Source organism: Dysidea avara, chromosome 5, assembly GCF_963678975.1.
Source record: "Dysidea avara chromosome 5, odDysAvar1.4, whole genome shotgun sequence".
In the NCBI taxonomy this organism is placed as follows: Eukaryota; Metazoa; Porifera; class Demospongiae; order Dictyoceratida; family Dysideidae; genus Dysidea; species Dysidea avara.
Genome location: NC_089276.1, coordinates 37176807 through 37200244, shown reverse-complemented (window position 1 = coordinate 37200244; position 23438 = coordinate 37176807). Strand labels below are relative to the sequence as shown.

At 38.4% G+C, this 23438-nt stretch overlaps 3 protein-coding genes across 3 annotated transcripts; 2 read left to right on the top strand and 1 right to left on the bottom strand.

Annotated features, from left to right (window-relative positions):
* The first annotated feature begins 650 nt into the window (after positions 1-650).
* On the top strand, positions 651-15309 carry LOC136256637 (uncharacterized). The gene is made up of 5 exons (XM_066049614.1): positions 651-1744; positions 12621-14313; positions 14367-14713; positions 14764-14847; positions 14894-15309. The coding sequence occupies exons 1-5, from the start codon at positions 799-801 to the stop codon at positions 15205-15207; spliced, it is 3384 nt and encodes a 1127-aa protein (XP_065905686.1). The 5' UTR covers positions 651-798; the 3' UTR covers positions 15208-15309.
* A 234-nt stretch (positions 15310-15543) lies between these two features.
* On the top strand, positions 15544-19388 carry LOC136256140 (uncharacterized). Its single transcript, XM_066049080.1, has 2 exons — positions 15544-16238; positions 17558-19388. The coding sequence occupies exons 1-2, from the start codon at positions 15608-15610 to the stop codon at positions 18583-18585; spliced, it is 1659 nt and encodes a 552-aa protein (XP_065905152.1). The 5' UTR covers positions 15544-15607; the 3' UTR covers positions 18586-19388.
* On the bottom strand, positions 18511-21040 carry LOC136256142 (uncharacterized). The gene is made up of 2 exons (XM_066049082.1): positions 20385-21040; positions 18511-19893 (listed from the first exon to the last, which is right to left on the bottom strand). Exons 1-2 carry the CDS (start codon positions 20485-20487, stop codon positions 18848-18850), a joined length of 1149 nt encoding a protein of 382 aa, XP_065905154.1. The 5' UTR covers positions 20488-21040; the 3' UTR covers positions 18511-18847.
* Positions 21041-23438: the final 2398 nt, after the last annotated feature.

Sequence of the window (23438 nt, the reverse complement as noted above, 5' to 3'; positions counted from 1 at the left end):
TACAAATTATAGGTGTATAATTACTAGCTTACCACAACTGAATGTCAGGAATTAGTGTGATACCAATTCTCAGCTATTCCGGATGCCGCAAAGGCACCATGCTACAGCTGACTATTCGCCATTTTGTCTTGCACGTCTACACTAAGGTTAATGAATCACGTGATCTTTTGAAAAGTACTTAAAAGTTCCCCGTATAAGGTATGGAGTTGCTTACTTAAAATTTCCCCGTAATATAAGTGGCGTTGCTTACTTAAAGTTATCCCGTAATAGATATGGAGTACCTTACTTAAAGTCCCCCGTATATATCAAGGAATTCATTACGTTTTTAAGTAAATATATGTAGGACCGGCTCAGCCAGATGGCTAACAAGCTTCAATTATAACCATACTCCGCATGCAGGTACTTTATCTAGTACTGGTCATTGCTGACCCACGGCGCAGTTGCTGCTCTGCTTGTCCTGTGCTCCAGAGGAAGAAACATTTTGTCTATCGCCGAAAAGCTGCACAGATCGTGCTGCCACCAGAAACTGTCCAATAAAATCAAACCACCAATACTTTGAGTTGATGATAGACTACTTGAACAATGTTGAGAGTGAATATCGTGGCATACGAAGAACCCTACCAACTGCTGCAACGAAAAATCACGTGATTTTAAGACATTTGTATCGTTTTTTACCAGAAGAAAGTGACAAACCTGGCTGCCACGCTGGTGTTATTCAAGTTACACTTAGCCTAACACATGACAATAGTTAGGTAGTTGATTGGAGGACATCGATTTTTCGCGTTGCGGACCCTAGCTATGTCGAACAGAAACACTACTGAGACGACAAAACTACAAAAATCGCCGGAGTTTTGTCCTGCTATTAGTATTAGTACTAATGATCAATCCATCGTTGAGCAGCACTCTGACTTACTTATCCAGCACTTACTGCTGTATGGAGTTCAGTTTGATAAGCGCAGATTTGTTGGTAAGGGAACTTTTGGTGCAGTATATCAAGCGATGTATGGCGGGAGTGCCTGTACTATCAAACAACAGAGGTTCGATCGATTTACCATACCACACTCAGAATCTTGTGTGTACACAGTACAGGATTTCCAACGTGAGTGTCTTTTACACAGGAAACTACATCACCCAAATATAGTGAAGATGTATGGAGTATGTTACCATGAAATTTATGGTCAACTGGTCAAAGTCATGGAGTTTGTAGATGGTGGCACTCTTTCATCACTGTTAAATAACCACCATACCATTCCCATGTACGTGAAGTTGTCAATATTGCAAGATGTCAGTAGAGGGGTCTATTACCTCCACTCCCAAAATCCCCCAATATTACACTGTCACATCAATACTGATGTTATTATGTTGACGTCAACTTTAACTGCTAAGGTTGGCAGCTTTACATTTGCACAAGAGGTGGGCTCAAAAGTGGAGAATATTTTAGATTTAACTTCAAGTCACCAGGGTCTGTCTGTTTCATATGATTTCTCATTTGATGTGTATTTACTTGGTTTTGTAATCTGTCGAGTGGTGGCTCAAGCTAAACTTGGTAATCTATATCAATTTGTCACAGATCCTAATACCAGCAAATTGTTTGTTGTATGTGATTCTAAATGCCGGCAACATTACTTAGATCTCATGAGACAAGGCTCAATCAAACAACTAGCTATATCATGTTTAGATGATGATCCAATAAAACGTCCATCATCGTCACTTGTTTGTGAAAAAGTTGACAAAATACTGAATGGTAAGTTAATTGTTTATTAGCATGCAGAGTGCTGTGTTTACATATTTATTTATTAATGCTTTACAGCACAAGTGCTGAAGGTCTGTAGGACACCTGGTCCTTTAGCCTGCTCAAAGACTTTAGTTACATAAGGTGTGTTTAAAAAGTTGGAGAAAGGAGAAAAAATTCATGACTGGACCTAGGTAGCCTCGAACCTGCAGCCATCCGATTTACGCTCGAATGCTTATAATGCAGGAGTCTACCAGGTGGTCAGGATGTTTTCTCCTTGTTATTTTCATTTAATTATATCCATAGGAATTCTAGAGAGTAACTCAATATTTCTAAGTACTCCAAGTAGAACCTAATGGATACTAGTTTATTTATTAATACTTTACAGCACAAGTGCTGAAGGTCTGTAGGATACCTGGTCCTACATATGATCTGGATGTGATACGTTTGGGTGTTTCAATAAACCAACCACCTGGTTTCACATCTGGGCAGACAAGGAATGGATTTTGCTTTTTAATTGCTCTATCAAATGCTAGTTACTCTGTAAATTATCTTGTGTGCTTTTTGCAATCAGTTTAGTTTCGTGAGCACTGCAGATGTGCATGTATCTTGACACATTTGTACAGGCAATAGAACAACTTTGGCCTCACCAGTGATCCAATTAGCTTGGAAGCCAGTCAAGTGCATAAATGTTACCATTGTGGCTAGCAATAATTTGGAATCTGGAATCTTTACAAAAAATTGGTGAGATTTGGAAACTTACATGCGATTTTCGGGTGGTGACAGACCCCTCGATGGAAACAAAGTGAAATGCTGCTTTCACACATCTGTAATCAGTGCTGCCTATTTAACAACTTTGGCTGTGTGAATTCTCTCAGGGTGAGGCAGATTTGAGCTGAAAATGTCCAGCATTTACTGCAAGCAACTATGTCCTATGGCTTCTGTGAATAAAATTATGTGCTTTATGTGAAGCTGTAAAACCAACATAAGTACTTTTCTCCACTTGATGAATAACATATTATGCTTTAGTTGAGACATTTTCTGTTTAGTGCAAGTCTATGTGAAATCCTCTGAAGTATTTGCATATAGTATGGCGTGGTTACAAAACACTGTAATTTTAACGTTACAGTTGATTCTCCTCGAAACTGTCCAAAAATTCTTGTAGTGGCTTGTTATAGTATTATCTTTAAAAGTATGGAAATAGATTTTTAGTGATGAAGACTATGGCTTCAAAAAAGGAGATAGCTGGAAATTTTAGGGAGTTTAATAGATCATTTAATCAAGTACTTTAAAATTACTTCCATACTTTTGTTACAAATATACATATATAGGTAGCAAGATGACAAAGTTGAAGAAGCATAGAACTAAAACTGTGAGACTAGATCCAAAATTTGTAGAATTCCCATTCTGCAGGTCTAAAATACTAAACTGATAGTTAAAGTCAGTATTTCTAAGTGGAGATGGTGATTGTTAAGTACCACACACACATGTGATATAAAAGGAGATGGAAAGCAAACACAGATAGATTCTGCATGTGAAGCCATAGAAATTAGTAATGTGTCCCCTTAGTTTCTAGTTTCTTCATATTTTCTCCTTAATCTTCTTTTTTCACACATTTTACAGTAGCTTGCACATGCTTTCTTTAAACTTGTAGGATAGTAAGTTAATAGCTATATAGACCTTGTGCATGCCAAGGCGTGGTCTGGCAAAAACCAGAAAAAAGTTGCTACGGCTTCAAGTTTCACGATAGTTTATGAGAAAAGTGCATGAGGGCAATATTATCGAACGTTCTATTGCAAAAACCTTCCCTATGCGGAATAACTTGCCATGCAGCAAATATGTTTTATACTTTTACCCAGTAACTTACTTTATACCAGCTCTACTCTCTTTTAGCACGTTTCCTTCATATTATCATTCTAAAAAATTTCGTAGGCATAGAATGTGTACATTTTTTGCCCTCAAAAAATGGCGGATGCTTTGTTTTGATGATGTAATAAAGTGCCACGCCTTAGCACGTACATGGTCTATATCCCAGTATGGGGATGATATATTTTTATTATTACACAAGACCTAGGAGGAGCTGAGGGCAAGTGTAATAACAATGATATCTTCAGAATACTACTCTTTTAGCTACATCATGAGGTTGGGACAGATTTGGGTATTATACTGTACTAAAAATGTTTGAATATGTCTAAAGTGGCTAGCTGCGAACAAGCTACACTACGAAAACTTTTGAAGGGGGACTGAGTCTTATTGCAGACTTAGAATCAGCTATTAAGGTTTATACCTTTTTAATGAAATAGGAATTGAGTATGTTTTCAGTAATGGTATCGCGTATAGTGCCAGTATACAGTACCTTGTTTTCTACGAAGCTAGATTGTTGATGGTTGTGGCCTCAGTAATGATACTTCTTCTGTCCCCAAACAGGCGTGTGCTCACATGATAATGATATTTACACAAGTTACATTGTAGGAACCCTTTTACAGAATTTGCTTTAGCTGTTATCATGTAAACCTGGTCAGTCCAGTTTAGAAACTTGTTAATGACCACACCCAGATATTTTGCATGACTCACTAGGGGTATTTGGGAATTTCTCAAGTAGTAAGCAGATGATATGTGGTTGACCCTGTTCGTAATTCTTAAAATCTCAGAATTGTTTGGGTTTTAAATGACATTTTTGCCACCAATCTATAGACCACTTCATTATTCTGTTTAAATCATTCAGAAGATCAATTACATCATGTTCATCCAAATATTGCAGTAGACTAACCTATCGTTGACACATAATCGAACTTTAGATGTCAGGCTTTGAGTAGTATCATAAATATAGCAAAGGAATAGTAGTGGGTCAAGTACTGAGCCTTGTGGAACTGCAGATATCACTGTACTTGGATTACTGTATTCACCATTTACAACTACTTGTTGAGATCTACCACTCAGCAAATTTTCTATCCACTTGAGGGTACACCATAACCAAACATGATTAAGAGAGTTAACAAAATTTATGATTTAAGCTGCTGTATAAAGATGGATAATAATGGTTGTTAGATAAGTTCTTGAGGTAGCAAGTTCCATACCCTGGTTGTTCTTGGAAAAAAGGAATTACTGTATTGGGTTTTTTGAACTTAGATGTGATGGACTCCTAAAACATTCGACAGGTTACCGGTACAAAACGCGTGAACAGTAAGGGGTTAGCGGGACGGAGGTAATTTCCCCTGTGTATGGTTTACAACCATGACAATAGGTGGGACTATACCATCACACCGTAAACTTTCGTTTTGCGGAACTTGCATTTGGTACAAGGTGAGGCTCGAGGTGAGGTCAATCCAGTAAACACAACGTGCATGGTAATATTCCCTCTTCGAACGTCTTTGCTGTAATTTCTGAGTCCCCTATGACCATAAGTTATCGCACAATTGAGAGGCGTGAGCGAGCTACAGCGAGGGCTGAAGAACAAGAATCCGAGCACCGATGGCACTCTGATCATGACCCACCAATCAAACACTTGATGCTGGATGGAGCCGCGATTCAGTTTAATAACAATGAACTGGAGTATGTCGGCAAGGGAGTATATGGTTTTAGTGTATATCGAGCAGTGTATGGCGGAATTGCGTGCGCTATTAAACAACAACACTTAGTCGGTACAATTGGACATAGTTTACCACAATCAGAGGTTCATGAGTACACAGTACAGGATTTCCAACGAGAGTGTCTTTTACACAGTAAGCTGCATCACTCAAATATAGTGAAAATGTATGGAGTGTGTTGCCATAGTGAAATGCCTGGTCAACTAGTCAAAGTCATGGAGTTTGTAGATGGTGGCAGCCTTTCATCACTATTGAATAATTATCATAATATCCCCATATATGTGAAATTGTCAATATTACAAGATGTCAGTAGGGGACTCCACTATCTCCACTGCTGCAGACTCCCAATTATGCATTCCAACATCACCACTGACATTATTATGTTGACGTCAACTTTAACTGCTAAGATTGGGAGCTTTACATTTGCACGAGAGGTGGTCCCAAAAATGGAGAGAGTTTCATTCAAATGATCAATTGCTGGAGTATGAGTCATTTTTGTCTGCTTCTTGTGGATTTTCATTTGACGTGTATTTTTTGGCTATGTAATCTATGAAGTGGTGACTGAAACTATACTCCACCGAGTTCAGTTGACAGCTCATGGACATAGTAGATTATTTGTCGAGTTGAAACAATGCCAGCAGCACTTAGATAGCACATGCCAAGGTGCGATAAAGCAATTAGCTGCACTTTGTGTAGATGATGATCCAGTGAAACGTCACTTGTTTCTAAAAATATTGACAACATACTAAATTGTGAGTTCTGCAGGAGTATATAGACTTCTGCATGGTACAGTAAATTTTCTTTATAAGTACATACACAATTGAAAGAGCTTCATGAAATAAGTACTGTGATTATGTTATCAAGTGTCAATTATATAGTCCTGGTGTAAGCACACAAACACTGCTGATTGACTTTGTCAAGCACACCATATGTATATGCTCCCAATTGCAAGTAGTCATGGAATTATGTTCTTACAGGAAATAACCACCATAGGGTTTTAGGTGTGTATTAGAGCTTTTGCATAAAAACATAGGTGATCCCTGTTATAAACCCACTATCGTGGCTCATGATGTGAAGATGAACATAACGGCTGTCCCAAATGCACATACTGTTTCCTTTCATTGCAAATAACCACCAGAGGGTTGTTTTGAGTTGGAGGATGCTTTCAAGGTGGTTTTAAGGTGTGTGTTCCATTAGAGTTTTTGCAGAAAACATGGGTGATCCCTATTATGAACCCAATATCGTAGTTCATGATATATTTAATGGAATTTGCTGCTGATTGACTAACTAACATCTTCAGAAAAACATATTTACTCGATGACAGCTAAGGCTACAGGCTTAATTTTTCATTGCTAGATGTTATCAGATGCCTTTTGACATATACTGCAGTATATGAACTTACCTTTGCTCTTCCCATTTCTTTTCGTTGATAGCACAAGATGTTGATTTGTGGTAATGGATTATGGCTTCCCAGTGGCTGTGCTGACATTATTGTCTATAGTGACTGTATTGACGTTTCTCATACTGTACTTCATTTGAAATGCTGTGTAACAGGGTGAATAGCTGAAAACAAAGTCCAGGAAGGATCCAGTTATCCTAGAAATGGGACCCCTATGGGCGTGTCCACTTCAACACTAGTGCATCTCATTATTACATGCACTGAACAGTTTATAACGAAGCTAGATTTTATTTCCTATGTGATTTATAATGCCATGCTACCACCATTAATGGGTTAAAATCCTCTAAGGGATTTGCTAGAAGTTAGTTTGAAATGGTTGCATACTTTATTGCAGGAAGTCCTCAAACATTGAAAATCTCACTTTTGATCATCAATTTGCTTTGCTCTCCCAAACATATTAGCCCATAGTGGGCGAACAGTTACCCAAGCCAGTGTGAGTTGAATTTGATTATGGGAGGTAGAGTCTAATTTAGTTACAATTGTTACGATGAACTGACAAGTCCAAAATACCACTCTATTTAGTTTTACCAAGGACGTCAGGAGTAAGCTTCCATGTAGAATGGTTATTTTATGTTTTCTGTAATGTGGGTGTGGTCTGTGCTCGACGTCATGCCTGGTCTTCATTATGTTGTGACACCATAAAATACAATTTGCTATCATAATCAGCTCAATTAAGCTGCATCTTTAAACTGTTTTATACAACTGTTCTTCACACCGCTGTGACACCATAGTCACTGAACAGCTCATCAATTTCCTTGTCGACATTATGCCTATCACTACGATTCAAGTCTGTCTTGAATGAGGATGCAGTGCAAGTTTTGATTTCTTCAGCTCTACAACACAAACATGTTCAGTCTTCTGCACTTATTTTAACTTTGTGTGACAGTTTTAAAATGACTAATCCAATCCTACAATGATTCCATCTGTATACCCATATAAATGCTCCATTATTTAAGGTTTTATATATATATATAGAGTTGAAAAGTTATCTGTCTGTCTGCTTCGCTACACTGCTAACTCGACAACCAGATCACGCATCAACACGGGACTTTAACAAAATTAAGCGCTTATCATCTGGCAACTCCAAGTTTATTGTTACAAATCATTATGTACTTCCGTTAATTCTCTATAAAGCGTTGAAGGCATTGATGTAGAGGAAAACTTGAGCTACATTCCTGTCAAAACCACGAAGAAACAAACAAAGCGTTGGTGCATAAAGCTGTTAACCCAGAGGTCCAGGGTTCAATTCCTGCTAATGACAACTTTTTTTTCTTCTCAGTGCCATTTTTTTGTCACACACTTTTTATATGTCAGCTATTGACAACGATTACTTGGCAATCTGTGCACGTATCAACAAAATTCACATGCTAAAAGAAACACTCACCATCTGGCTATGTTTCAAAGTTTATTGCAAGCTTCTACATGTGTTCCTACGTCTGCTACAGCACGTTGAAGGCCATGATGTAGAGAAAACTTCAGCTGCATTGTATTACTAACCACACAATAAACAGCTCATCTGCTAAGTACTTCCCTGAAGTTGCTGTGGTTACTGCTGTGTATGGTCAGGGTTTAACTCCTGCCAGTGACGATTTATTTAATTTTTTCGTATTGTATACCTTTTTGGTGCATACTTTTTCTAACTCAACTTTTTTCTCATAGTACGTTCATGGCATCCTGATATTGCTTCACAGCATATGGACAGTTAGAAAAGTATATAGTAGCACATTTTGATAGGTATAGGGCAGGCATGAGCAAGCCAATTTGGTGCATGTTCATTTGTCTGTGTGTTTGTCCGATGTGTTCTATTAGAGTAAGTGCCTTCTTACTGTACCCAGGGGCGGATCCAGACTATTAAAAAGGGGGTTCCATTTTTGGAATTGCAACTTCAGCCTAGCTATAAGTTGAAGACCAAAAAAAAAAAAAAAAAAAAGGTCATCACCTACTGACAACAGCTACCTCTCACCATAGATACCCTTACCAACTATAATTATTTCCTTATTTATATCTAGATACATAACTTGCTACACTGCTCCTCAAAAGACTACTGTGACTGCTCTATTAGAGTATATTGATTTGACTGTTCTATTAGAGTATCTCGAGTAAGAGAGGCTCTTTCAAAAGGGGGTTTCATGGAACCCTTGGAACCCTCCCTGGATCCACCCCTGGTACCTCCAATTCTTTGTGATGTTAACTACTTGCCTAAAATATAAAAACAATTAGCCAGGAAGTGTGCACCTGTGTGTTAAGTTAATTTGCTCAAAGCTTTGCTTGCAGTATAGCTACAACACATAGTACTCCTTTAATAAATTAAATACTCTTTGTTGACCATGTTATTACAGTGTCAACAGCTCCACATGCATAATTTGCACATGTCTTGATAATTATTGGATTAGCTTACATGTAATTCTGCTGTTTAGTTAACCCCATTTTTATGTCACTTTAACTAATTGTGACTGTTCTGTGGCAGTTTACCTGATGTAAACTGTGTGGTCAGAGTGCTCCTGTTTCTTGTACCAAAGTGGCGTAGTCAAAGGTGAGTATGGGTGGACACGTTCCCACCCAAATTCCCTAGGACAGTGGCGCCCACTTGCTAATGCTATTACAAACGTAATTTCCTTTGTGGCACAATATTTTTGTTGTAAATCAGTAGTTGATTAAACTCAATAATTACATCACAAGATCCAATGCTCTATATTTAATCCACAGCATGAATGATTAAAATTGTAGATGGGGAAGAGAGGAACATCCAGAATTGTCTATTTTTCTACATCCAAGAATACTGATTTGTGAGTAACAGCACAAATTCATTTGTTGACAGGATTAAGTGTCTCTAAAGAGGTAGATGAAAATTAAGTTCTCTCGATCCAATTGGAGATGCTAAAAAAAATTGGTGAAGGCTGAATTAGGCCATATGATCAGGCTGGGTATAAAGAGTTGTGCACAAGTACAGATGAGTTAAAAGTCACCAAGACAAATAGGAGTAAAATCAATGACCGGATATTGGAAACCTACCTTTTGGGCACGTGCAATATTTTTGGGAATACTCAAATGAAAATTGCAACTTACAAAAAAAAAATTATTTTGTTGCATATTTGGATAAAGCAACTATTAAACATTCTTGCTGTAAAAAAGTTTCACACCCAAAGCGTCTTTTGCCTAGGAGATATGAATGATTATATCAGACCATGTAGTAATTTCATATGCGTGTGACACCAATTAGCTTACAAATTGGGGGTGATTGGTCAGGTGCTGGAATGGCTAAAAGTAAGTCTTAGACAATGATTCATGCCAGAAATGTACCAAGAATACTTCATTAAATTATCAGAAATCTCTTTAAAGTATTTTAAGTGGTAGAAATGGAATTATTAGTAAACAAGGTGTATCACTCACAGAGCTCGATGCATTACTATAAAAGTTAGTTCATAATGTAAAATACTGTAGGTGAGCACTCAGTACCTCATTTAAGCTATAAAACAGAAAATTGACCAATGTGCCATAAGGTATGTTTTTGCAAAATCAGGTCACATAGTAAGTTAGTCTTCATTCTAGTTTCTATATCATTCATACAATAGCATTAACTAATGAAATAAACTGCAGGAACAGCAGCGTAGCGTATTACTAGCTAACTATAGATACATTTTTGCACTTTTGAAAACCAAATGTATGTAAAGTCCACTAAGGTTTGACTTGCATTTTATGCTAGTTAGTTGCATGGAAAGAAATCTGTGGGTGAGTGTGCCCACCCATCCCTGAAGGCCTTGGCTACGCCACTGATTATTGATGTGTACATGACTCAATCATGAGTATTATCATGTGATGCATCCACACTAAGTAATTGGTTTTGTCATCTATAAAGCATTTATGCCCACTACAATTATTGGTAGAGCTATCGTAGTACAATAATTTCATGGAATCCTTATAAGGTACAGTAGCCTATTAATACAAAAATCAATATCCTAGAAAGGTTTCTTTGCATGAAGATGATGACACAGAGAATAATTGGAAATGAAATGTAGCTGGCAAAGCAAATTTTTTGAAGTTTTTGCCTGATACGCAACCCTACACATGGGAATAATAGCCTAGAATTAATGTATACTTACTTGAGTTACTTCAACTGTTGGAGGCATATGTATGATTTTCATTTTGTATTTTAGACCAGGTAAAAGCTTCACAGATGATCTGAAACAGTTTTATTCTAGGGAATTGTGATTGTTTAGTTTTGTATGGTATTGTGTATCTTCTTTTGTACTTGTTGCATTGCAATTGTGACTATATATGGATTGTATGTAAGGGTATCACCTTGTATGGGCATCTATTTTTTCTGTATAGTCTCTGAAATGGTAATAATAACAATATTACTTGATAGACAACACATGAGTCATTGATTTACTACTGTAAAGTAAAACTGTGTGCTGTCAGTGAGAGCAAATGGTATACAAAGGTGTTAAGTGCATTGTATGTACTGCAGTTTTCCATCTGAAGTGACATTTAACAGTGAAATCTGTAACCTTTGTCTTTAATGAGTTGCACTTGTTTGAAGGAATAAATCATTAATTAATTAATTATTTTGATAAAACATTGTACAAATGGTAAAGACAATTGTCTTATGTACCAAATCCTAATTTACAGAAAATCAAAACGAAACTGTTGCCAATGTTCATCAAGTTTTTCCTTAAATAGAAAAACAAACATTGGGTGACTGCGTCTCTTGGGAGGCTGTTCTAATCATTGACTACTCTTTAAGAAAAGCTATATTTCCTGGTGTATAATGTTTTATGTAGATATACAGTCATTGATGGCAAAGAAATTTTCAACGGGACATCCACTTATGCTCTCGTACCATCTTATACACCATTATCATGTCCATTCTGTGTCCTCTGTATAACAAACTTGGTAGATTAAGAGTGCTTAACCTTTCTGTATATGGGCGTTCTTGAGTTGCAAGACTAGTTGTGTTGCTCGTCCTTGTACCTGCTCTAACAGATGTATATCACTCAACTGGTAACGGTTCCAAATCACTGAGGCATAGTCTAGGTGAAGACGGATTAAACTGGTATACAATGTTCGAAGCATGGTACAGTCACAGGGGCGGATCCAGGACCTGGCAAGGGGAGGGGCACAAACAAGGTGGTTAGAGAGAGCCAGATCCTCTTGTTAGTTGCTGCATTTTTGAATCAGCAAATAATACACCTCTCAGTAGTATCTCATTGTTGATTTTTACCATTATGGCCTTTGTAGATCGCTGTGAAATCTTTAAAGGGCTCTGAATGTCTTAAACAACAGCAACCCGATAATTATTTTTAGAGGCACTTAGTAAGGTGCTGGGTGACAATTTCATAGCTAGTTTGACTATGGTTCACTTTAGTTTCAAGTAAATTTGTAATAAAATGTGCATATTTTTTTTCCTGGCATAAAATTTAGTATTTTAATCAGAAGTATAGCTCCTCCATGAGGGATCCGCCATTGAGTCAAGACACTCAAATAACCTCTTTAAGATTCCAGTAAGAGCATTAGCCTTATGAACAATAATTGTTAGTCTGCAGTAAAAAGAAAATGCTATTAATCAAATTAAAAATGTATATAGTACTTATTGGAAGCATTTGCATGGGGTCATGCTAAATGCACTTTTAGACTGGAGTATAACTAACCAATAATGCAAAGCTGCCATGAGGTTGGTTTCTGCTCAACTTTTTTCATGTGAAAAAGCACACCTTCATGATCCCTACTATGTAGTACGTACACGTACTTTACTGTATGATACCACCAGCCACCCACTAGTTTATATATTTATACAAACACTGTGTGCTCTTAATATAGCTCTGAATTTTTATCTACTCCATAGATTGTCAGACTGGAGATGCCAGTATCAAGATTGCCTACTCACTGGCTATCAAACAAGGACAGGCTCAGTCCAGGGACCTACAGGTGTTACTAGTTGGAGCAGAGAACACTGGGAAGACCTGCCTTGTGGCTTCTTTCCTTGGTGAGGAGTTTGTGGAGGGACAAGCTGCCACTGAGGGAACCGATGTGGATGTGTGCAAGATCTACTGTAGAGACTGGAAACGAATCAGTGACACTGAAAAGACTAACCATCTTCATCATCAGTTTGTTGACCATTACAGAGGTAGTGCCTTAAAGTGGTTGTTATCAACTGAGAGTGACTTGTCAGCAGATTTAAATAGTCCAACTCTGAATGCAGATAAAAGTATTACTGAATATTCTACTACTGAGTCTATGACTACATCTGCTGGCAATTATGCATTTGAGTATCCACCCCCACACAATATGCATTCACCTTCTCCCAATTCAACACAATATGACTGTGATGGTTTGAATGCTGTTGTGTGGGATTTAGCCGGACAGATAATTTTCCATAACACTCACTCCATTTTTATTTCAGAGGATGGAATTCCTGTGATAACATTTGATGTTTCAGTAGACCTAACAGACCAGGTGACTCCTCGTGAAGGCTCCTCTCCACTACCAGAAAGCTGTACTGGTATCTCCAGTATCCATTACTGGCTGCAGGTAGTTGATAGTGTGAGCTCAGTGAAGGGAAGTGAGGGTGGCCTGTCTCCATTACTACCAACTGCTGTACTAGCTGGTACTCACATTGACAAGCTTCATCCTGACATCAAGGTAGCTCGTAAGATTGCAAAGAAGAAGCTGTTACCATTGCTTGAGAAAGAGCTCAGTGAGAAATCTTATGCACAACACTTAGCTGGTAGTGGGAAAAGTCTTGAGGAAGCCCTCAAAAACTTCTGTTTTTTCATTAGCAACAAACACAGAGATGAAGAGATAGAGCGTTTGAAAGCTACTGTCATTATAGCTGCCACTTCACTGAAAAGAATGCAGCCAGTTTTCTTTCTCAAAATCGAGAGAGTTCTGTTAGCCCATAAAGCACAGATAATATCACGATCAATGTTGCTTGATATCATTGCTGAGTGTGCATTTCCAGTGGCTGAGGATAGTGGGGAATTTGAAGGGATCTTGAGATACTTTCATGGCAAACGCACTATCCTGCATTTTGGTTGGGTGAAGTCACTACGTAATCTTGTGATCTTGTCTCCTCGATGGTTATCCAAGTTGTTTAGCTATGTCATCACTGCTCACTCCTATAAGTCGCTGGGGTGTGATCTCGACAAAGCTCAGAAGAGGCTAACCAAATATGGTATTCTTCACGAGAGTCTTCTCCAGCACATGTTGGACAAGTTCCACTCAGATTACCCCAGTGAGGTAGGTGTCACCTACCAACAAGTGGTAGATATTCTACTCTGTTTTCACTTGGTTGCTCGTATCACTAAAGAGGCTTGGTTTAGTGAAGAGGGCTGTCCATCACTACCACTAGAGGGTGGTGAGTCCTTTATTGTTCCATGTCTGGTTCCTCATGATGTTAACAAAGTTCCTCCTAATACGAGAAGAGATAAAAATGTCTACTTTGTGTTTTACAATGGCTTTATCCCAAACTGTCTCTTAAATCAGTTGATAGCTAACTGTATCTGTAGAAATGTGAAGAGAAATAATCAACTATTATGGTGAGTATCGTATTGTTCTCTTCAACTGTTAACATTAATTTTTTATTGTACAGGTTGAGACAAGGCAAGGTTGGACTACAGTTGGGATCCCATCAGAAGTACTACATCAGTCGATGTGAGGAGAAGCATAGTATTCGGTTAACCATCACTGTAGTGGGAGATGATGTGACCAGTGTCCAAGAGAGGAAGGAACTGATCGATGATGTGACTGAGTTACTGGATGACATCATGAACGTGTTCTTACCAGCAGCAAAGAGACCAACCCCATTTGTTCCTTGTTCATATTGTCCTAAGCTACATATTCCCCTTAATGAGGTACGTAGTGGTAACACCATCTTCTGTCCTGTGTGTAATGATGCTGAACTGGCTGGTGGATATTATGGTGAACTAGTTGGATCAGGTGACCATCATCACATTAATAAACATGATATTACTATAGTAATTGTATAGGTGTCTACTCCAATACTACTCCATTGGGTGTAGTAGTTCCCTCTACTGGTCTAGGAGAAATAGTTAGCTGCAGTCCAACATCAGGTGAGCAGCTAGACTGTATATGATGTAGTGTGATGGTTGTGTATAGTTGAGTGTAGCTGTAGTAAGTTGGAGTTGTTCACTGACTACTATGGAAGATTATCAAAAGTTCTACCCATTAAGACACTGAGTAGTCATTTTGTGAGTGAACGAATTATCACCTTTGAAGAGGAGGAGGAGATTCAACAAATTAGTGTAAGATCTAAAGCAACCAGTGTAGTTCTGAGGAAGATAGCTGGTGGCCTTAAAGCTGGCCTTACAGGAAGTTTTGAAAAGTTGTTATTTATCATGGAACAATATGGTGATATAACTTGTGTGGAACTAGCCAATGAGATGAAGCTTAAGCTATGCAACTGTCAGTAATTTTGTAGTTTTTATATGTGATAGTTCATTTACTTTAGTAAATCAATGGCAATTAGTTTTTGTGACAGTTTGTTATGCAGTGTTTCTATATTACAATAATCATTGGACCATTCAAATAATCATGGCGGAAACTCACTAATTAATGGTCATATACAGTAACTAGCTATAGAACAGAACAAAGCTCTTGTCTTTTACTGTCAACCATTACTGGATATATACATATTTTCAGGGATGAATATCTCAGATTTTCAGCTGTCTTGCTTCCACAAATTTTCATCATGAAGAACTATTTATTGTATTTACAGAATAGTTATAGGGTTTACTGTATTGTATAGACGTTTTTCCAGTGTAACGGACTAACTTAGTAAAATCCGGAAATGCGTTACATTGGTAGGCAACTATGCCAACCACTTGTGTGGTTGTAGGTTGTAATAACCGCAAGTCTAAGCAAAGCCTTATCAGTTTTTATCGGTTTCCAAAAAGAAAAGAAGAGGAAGAGCGTCGTCGAAAGTGGATTGCCTTTGTTTCAAGGAAGAACAGCGATGGTTCGGCTTGGAAACCGGGTAAAGGAGCCCGGGTTTGTTCAGAACATTTCATAACGGGCAAAAAGTCTAACGTGTATACTAACCCTGACTACGTACCATCTATTAAAGCCAAGAAGCCGCGAACTGCTGAATGTAATGCCACCCTGTCTCGTTTTGAACGTGCTAGCCGTCGAGCCAAATCACAGACGGAGAGGAGAAGGAAAGAAGAGAGAGACGCGCTGGAGCTTAGAAGAGCGGAGGAGGAGAAGAATCGTCGAAGCATTCGTGGTTTTAACAACGACCACATGTACACTGGCCCATACACTCGTCAAGTAGAGAACGGTGAAGAATCAAGGGAAGAACCACTGATGGAAGACTGTATCATTGGGGCAGAACTCGAGGTAGCGGAACTTGTAGACGACACGAGTTTACTGATAGATTTGCAGCCAGAATTGTTACAACCAAAGCACGATATTGCCACAGATTGTTGTATCCCAGCAGAAATAGGTATGGTAGTTGTTAGTTCAGTACAGTAATTCCTAGCTAACTGGGTAATTTCAACTCATCTGCACCCAATAGTGTTTTCTGCCTAATTCAGCCCGGCACCAGCCAGGAAATATTTAGTTCCAAGTTGACTAGAGTAGACAGATTTCACTGTAATAATGATTGCACGCTTGCACCTAAATACTCTTATGTACTTATGTGTTTGAACTTGGAACTTAGTCTCACGTAGCCAGACCTTTTCCACACAGGGGCTTATTGATTCCAATAAGCTGCTGCTCGTAAAAGATTCTGGAATAACAAACTTGTTTTAGCACCCTACAAGTCTGTAGGGTGTTACATGGTTAAATGGTTATATTCTTCATGTCGCAATGCAATGTCACAATAATTATATGCAGACTCTAATTAGTTTTGAATCGAACTCAACGGAGACTGCATATATATATACCATACCTGTGGTTGAGATCAAAAGCGCCGCACTGTGGTATATAACTGATATACCAGGCAAACTGTGGTATATAACTGATATCCCACGCTTTGTGCATGGCTACGCTTACCATATATAGTATAACTTCACACATTCCGCGAAATTCTTATCTAATAACAAGCACCTAAATCAACCAACAATTATTCACCTGAGCAATTTTCGATGAACTCTTGTCTCCTTCACTAACTTCAGTGATCGCGAGTGGGTAGGCGTGGCACCGCCATAGAGTCTATAATATAAAACGCCTGATCCATCAAGGATTTCAAGTCTCTAATACTGACAAGAGCCTAGAATCACTCACCTGAGTAAGGAGGATTTTCAATGAACTTTTGTCTCCTTCACTGATCATGAGTAAATGGGCGTGGCACTGTTGAATCTAAAATGTCTGATCCATCAAGGATGTCTACTCAACAGGTGCTGTTTCACTATACTTTGCCATCTATAATCGTTTCATCTACTGGGCTGTAGAATATAACAGTTATAACACGATTACTCGGGATATGACAAAAATATAAGCACTAGCGCCTGCAGTGCTTGTGCATATATATTTGTCATATCCCTTGTAGGCGTGTTATAGCTATAAAATATATATTGTGACATTGCATCATGCACTGCAACCACTTGTTTCATTAACACCCTACAGATTTGCTACTCCAAATCTCCCAGGCCCTTTTGCAAGCTGGCACTTTAAATGGAATCGATAAGCCCCTGCACGGAAAAAAGGTCTGGCTACGTGAGACTACTTGAAACTATTAACAGCTTTGGACAATCCTTAGTTTTTTGAACTTGAATTGTAAATAATGCTTTGTTTTATTTATTGTTATATTACTTCTTATAGAGTGCCAGACAGACGTAACTTGGAACACAGTTGAACAGCGGATCAACCTGCTAGAAACATTGTTACATCAAAGGCCTGAATTCAGTGTATCAACAATACTGAAGGGAAATGATAAACTGACTCGATTTTATACGGGAATGCCAACTTACAACAGTTTTGTAGCTTTTGTAAACTACATTGAACCCAAAGCTCTACATTTACAACCTTGGCGAGGAAGTGAAACCACCAAGCTGGATGAAGCTGTTTCAGCGGAAGTGTCGAGTTCACGAAGAAAAGGGTTTTCGTCATTGCCAGTGGCCGAGCAGCTGTTTGCAGTATTGATCAAGTTACGACGAGGGCTAGAATCTCTTGATGTTAGCATCAGGTTTAAGATCAGTGAGACTACTTACAGTAGAATGTTCACAACTTGGATAACATTTTTATCGAAAGAACTTAGATTACTTTTTCCATTTCCATCAAGGCACCTAGTGCAACAGTGGCTACCCGATCGTTTTAAGAAGTTCAGTAACATCCGTGTAATCATCGACTGTTATGAGATTGAATGCCAGAGGCCATCTGGCTTGCTCAATTCCTCAAAGACCTATTCACAGTATAAAAGTCGTAATACCTGGAAAATTCTTGTAGGATGTACACCCACAGGACTGATAAGCTTTGTGTCAGAAGCATGGGGTGGAAGGATATCTGACAAAGAACTAACTGAAAGGTCAGGTCTATTGGACATGCTAGAACCAGGGGACATGATAATGGCAGATAAGGGATTTGACATTCAAGAAATGGTAGCAGCTAGAGGAATCCTAGTAAATGTTCCTCCTCGGTTAGAATCTAAGCAAAAACAAATGCCAGCCTCAGATGTCGAGAAGACCCGGAGAATAGCTGAACTACGCATCCATGTGGAAAGGGCAATTGGAAGGGGACGTCGTTTTAAAGTCTTGAATGAAAAGTTCCCTAGCACAATGTATGATTTGGTTAGTGATGTTAACTCAGTATGTATGTATATTACTAACTTTGATAATCCCCTGGTCGTTTAATTAATGACTTTAATGTTGTAATATTTGAAATATTGTAAAACAGTGTAGTGATACACATACAAAGAAAATACACAAGTACAAATAAGATAAAATCACTTATCACTTGGCATTTTCCTTGTAGCACCAATGGACCGGACTTTGTCAATATATTGCATTGGTCTTTGGCTTATCTTAGTTTGTTAGCAACAATAATAATGCTAGGAATTTTTTATGTTGCTTCTAATCACTAATGAAGAGAGCCTGGGTGTGAGAATACAAAGTTTTATGCAGTCACCCCAAACTTCTCTAGGAACATGCACCTCGACAACAGTTCTGGTACAACATGGTAGAGGTAAAACTGTTCTAGTTTCTCTTCTAGGTTCTTCCAGTAGTCTGCATCAGCCAAAATCCTGTCTACCACCACAACGCCATTGCTGTACACAATGAAGTCACACCACTCAACACCTAATATTGCCATTTCTCCCTGTACTTGTGCATAATATCCATGGTTGGTAGGAAGGTGTAAGAGGCCATCAGATCCTTTCTTCATGAAAAAGGCAGGAAACTGTTCTGCTATCTCAGTGGGAGTGAGTTCAATTGTGATGGTACTCTTAATACTATATGGACACTTTATTTCAAGACAGCCATAACAACAAGTGTCAGTACTCCTACATAATATCTTCCCATCTGATGATGCTCCTAGGAAACTTTTGTCAGGTAGAAGATGTAACCCCGTCGGTTGCACTATCATGTCTTCACCAATTGATTGCCTGTTTTCTAAATAACATTGCCTGGCCTTTGCTTCGTTTTCTTTTCCCCACCGCATTGCAGAAGGTATGTGCTCCATGGGTCCATTATATCCCATAATGTCTATAACTAGTCTAGTTGGATCTGTTGCAGCTCGTCTCTTCAATATCTCACCAAACCGAGAACTAGTGAGCCTTCCATTATGTAGCACTATCCACAGTTCACTATCAGACTGCGTACGAGTAGCAGCTTCTATTGCTTCCACTTGACTGTTAGAAAGCTGCATGCTACTAATGAAGCGATGACAATCAACTACAGATGGATCAACTTGTACAGCATGTGTTTCACTGTTCCATGTTTTGTGTGAGAATAAAACATGATTCCAAAGACTAGGGTTATTGATCTCTGCAGCAGGCTGCAAACATCTAGGGTTTGGCGAGTCACGCCAAAACTGCTGTAGGCCTGTATTGGGTACAGAATTCTGCAAATCTGTCAATAACAAATGTAAATGGTTTCGATCAATTTCAACGCGATTTTCTGGTAAACGTGGATCAAATGAGCTTCTCTTGATTTCACTAACTCCTTGTGTTTCAGATCTAGGGGTGTCACCATGACTAGGTTTCACAAATTTCATATTCCGTGCACATTCTGGAGAAACGATTTTTTTTGGCGGTTGATGCCAAGCCATAGGTTGCGAAGTTTTTGATAATTCTGATGGCAATTCCTCATCATTAGCATGATAATCAATAAAAAACAAAAGAGCTGCAATGTGATTGCATGCCTGACCTAACCTATAAAGTACATAGTGTACATAATACATAAATTTTGCACCTATCATTGTATTGCCTTTAAACTATTATATATATATATGGGACTATGGTGGGGATTTGACATAGCATAAGGCCCAGTTTCAACATGGGGATTATTTGATGCTGTATAGAAAGTACAAAAACAAAAAATACTTGGGCACTTAATGAATAGATGTCCAATACTTTTCCCCTGTAAAGCTCCACCTATGCCCAAGGGAGTGGGGCGATACAATTATAGGTGCATTACACCCACTGGTCACTTACCCTGATACACAAGAACATTTCCCAGCATACACGTCGCCATTGTCACCATTGACTGCAACATACACCTCAAGTGGAGTCTCACAAGACAGGGAATGATATACATAGGCTCTGAAGTACAGGACTCTCAAATTCAAATCATTGCTGACAGGACATTGATACAGCCATACATTCTTTACAAAGCCGTCATAAAAGAACTTAAAGGCTTTCAACTGCCTGTACGCATTCATGCTTTGCATATCAAACGTCTTGTCCCTTCCATACACAAGATATACTACCAAATTCATTAAGGTGAACTCCATCAGTATTCCAGACAACTTCTTTTCCCACCAAGTCACACTCGCAAAAGATGGCAGGCTGCGAAGGACGCACTTTGTTTCTTCAGTCAAGTAAGATATGGTGGTGATATCATCTGACTCGGGATTTCCACACTGCAAAGCCCCAATACGAGCCATCCCCATAATTCGATCGATAATGTCATCCTTTCTAATGGAACCGGTTAAACGAACGTGAACTTCCTTAGCGAGCATCTTCAATTCTTGCACCTTCAGCTTCTGCAACAATGTAGCAAACAACTCTACTTCTTCATCAACCAGCTCCTGGCCTCGGAAAAGTAATTCCTTGGCTTCACAGAGCGCCGCCATTGTTGCGTTGCCTACCAACGTGACTAATTCCGGATTTTACGGACAACTTCGTTATACTGGAAAAACGTCTATACAGCCTGTGTGGATAATGGATGATCCTTGTAAATAAAATTGCAAGCTTAAATATCTTAAAGTTGTTGTTCATCCACAAAGATTTACATACATTAAAAATTGTGTGTTAATGGTATAACAGCACATGCCCATCCTGCTACTATAATATTCCAGTAGTGTTTACCTCTGATTTATACACTATCAGTAGTATGCACAATATGACACGCCATGTCCAGACTATAATAAAATTATTGTTTCGTATCATCCAATACTACAACACACATCTTTCTTACATTTATGCTGCCCACTATTGTATGGGACCCTATCAGATGGTCCTGGACTAGTGACAAGCTGTCATAGGTGGTGGAAAGGAAGGGGGTTTAGGAGGCTGAAACCTTCCCCTTAGTTTGTTGATGGGGGCTTAGCCCCTTTGGATGGTAGCTAGCTGAAATCATCCTTCTAGGAGTGGCACTGAGCCACTGAAAATAAATTGTGAAAAACATTAATGGAATGCTCAATGTTTTTCAAATACCCTAATAGAGCAGTCAAAGCACTTCATAAAAACGTGTTCCTAAAAGTTGAAAAAAGGAAAAAAAAAGCTTGCTTATATACAGTGGAATCAAACCACTGACCTCTTACTTGAGACACTGCACCAAGTGTTTCCAGATGTCTAAAGGTTATTTTGTACTGCTTTCAAATGCTGTAGCTGTATGCTGCAAATAGCCTACTATTGACTATATTTAAATTCTTCAAATTGTACCTATCAATTAGTTCTGGTGAACTTTGAAAGCTAAAATGGCTACCAGACTCCCTACTGCCAGATTCTCTGGTGAGCCCCTTCACATCAACCATTTCCTCCGCCACTGGCTGTTACAGTATGTAGCTTTGAAAAAATAATGATGTGCCAAATTAAAATGATTTTATTGTTAGTGGAACTGTTGACCGCACAAAAATAATACTGCTGAGCTATGTACTTCACATGAAAGAATATTTGCAGGGGATACGCTCTGAATCCTTAGCTGTGTTAACATCATGCACTTGAGGAGTGCACAATATGATCCTTTCTTGACAAACTGAGCTCCAATACCAATGGCCTACAAGGCCATACATGATCATAGATAACACCTCTAGTACATCACATTCTCTTCATGGTGACATTAGACAATCAACCAAATGAAATGTAGCTGAAAAGCTCCTACCTGGTTAATAAACAAGAAACCAGTCACATGTGCAGCAGCTGCAGCCTCTTATGGGCTTTGTACATGTCCATATAGTCTATCTTAATTTTATGTAGCTTGTAAGCAACCACCACCCTCTATGTAGATGTACATCATGATTGTGTTATGATCAAGTACAAACTGCAGCTGATTTATAGGCATACATATGATTATTAGCGTTTGTTAGTATTTTATCAAACTTGCAAAATAAAGAATTAGTGACTTATTTCAATACTAGAACTGTTCTATTAGGGTATCTCCACATGTGGTTCTTTTATAATGCTATCTCCATCTCTTTTATGCAAAATTTAATATTCATTTATTATTTTTATTATGTTCCTCAGTGTCCATTTTATAAAACTAGCTGTGTGCACATACTGTATAATATTATTGCAGGCCTTAGTCTAGGAAATGTCTCAGGGGTCATGATCTATTATGCAACAGTTTGCCTACTTTATGATGGATTTTAGACTCTTCATAGATTGCTTGCAATTGTGTATTCATACCCCCAAGGAAATTTTTGTATTTTAGACTGTCTCACCTATCTGCATTCTCAGTTACCACATGCCTGCTAAGAAATTCATTTTAGATCATGATGCATTCTGAGGCACTTTCATTAAAACTATTTAAAGAGGGAAGGGTAAGGTCTGACAGCAACTTGTGCTGCATGCAGTCTTTGGGTTACATAACTTAGCAAACAGAATTTGGAGACCTGAAGACAACTACACTTAAAATATAAGGTGAAACAGAAAATGGGCAATTTCAGTTTACTGGTAAAATCATATTGACTCATCCCTAGAAACAGCAGACACAGTTCACCAGCTACAACAAATTATAACTGGACCATAATAATAACTTATATTACATTCATATTGCAACTTCTAGCTAGCAATATTCCATGATTGTATTAATGACTAATTTACCAAAATCCAGTCACGAAGAATGTATTATATACATGCATTTAAGTCCAACTCAACATGTTTACAATAGCTATAGCTACTATGCTTTGGGCTTACTGATTCAAAGATGGTTGATATGAACATAATAAAATAACCATTAAACAAAAGACGACAAGAGAAAGCAAACCTAATATTTTCAAGCTAACCTATAATATTTTTAAGCAAGCTTTCCTCTTAGAAAGCAAA

Coding starts and splice junctions, on each gene's coding strand:
- LOC136256637 (XM_066049614.1), top strand. CDS start 799: ATGTCGAACAGAAACACTACTGAGACGACAAAACTACAAAAATCGCCG. Junction 1,745..12,620: donor AGTTGACAAAATACTGAATG/GTAAGTTAATTG, acceptor TCTACTCCATAG/ATTGTCAGACTGGAGATGCC. Junction 14,714..14,763: donor TGGTGAACTAGTTGGATCAG/GTGACCATCATC, acceptor GTAATTGTATAG/GTGTCTACTCCAATACTACT.
- LOC136256140 (XM_066049080.1), top strand. CDS start 15,608: ATGCCAACCACTTGTGTGGTTGTAGGTTGTAATAACCGCAAGTCTAAG. Junction 16,239..17,557: donor TTGTATCCCAGCAGAAATAG/GTATGGTAGTTG, acceptor TACTTCTTATAG/AGTGCCAGACAGACGTAACT.
- LOC136256142 (XM_066049082.1), bottom strand. CDS start 20,487: ATGTATATCATTCCCTGTCTTGTGAGACTCCACTTGAGGTGTATGTTG. Junction 19,894..20,384: donor AAATGTTCTTGTGTATCAGG/GTAAGTGACCAG, acceptor CTGAAACACAAG/GAGTTAGTGAAATCAAGAGA.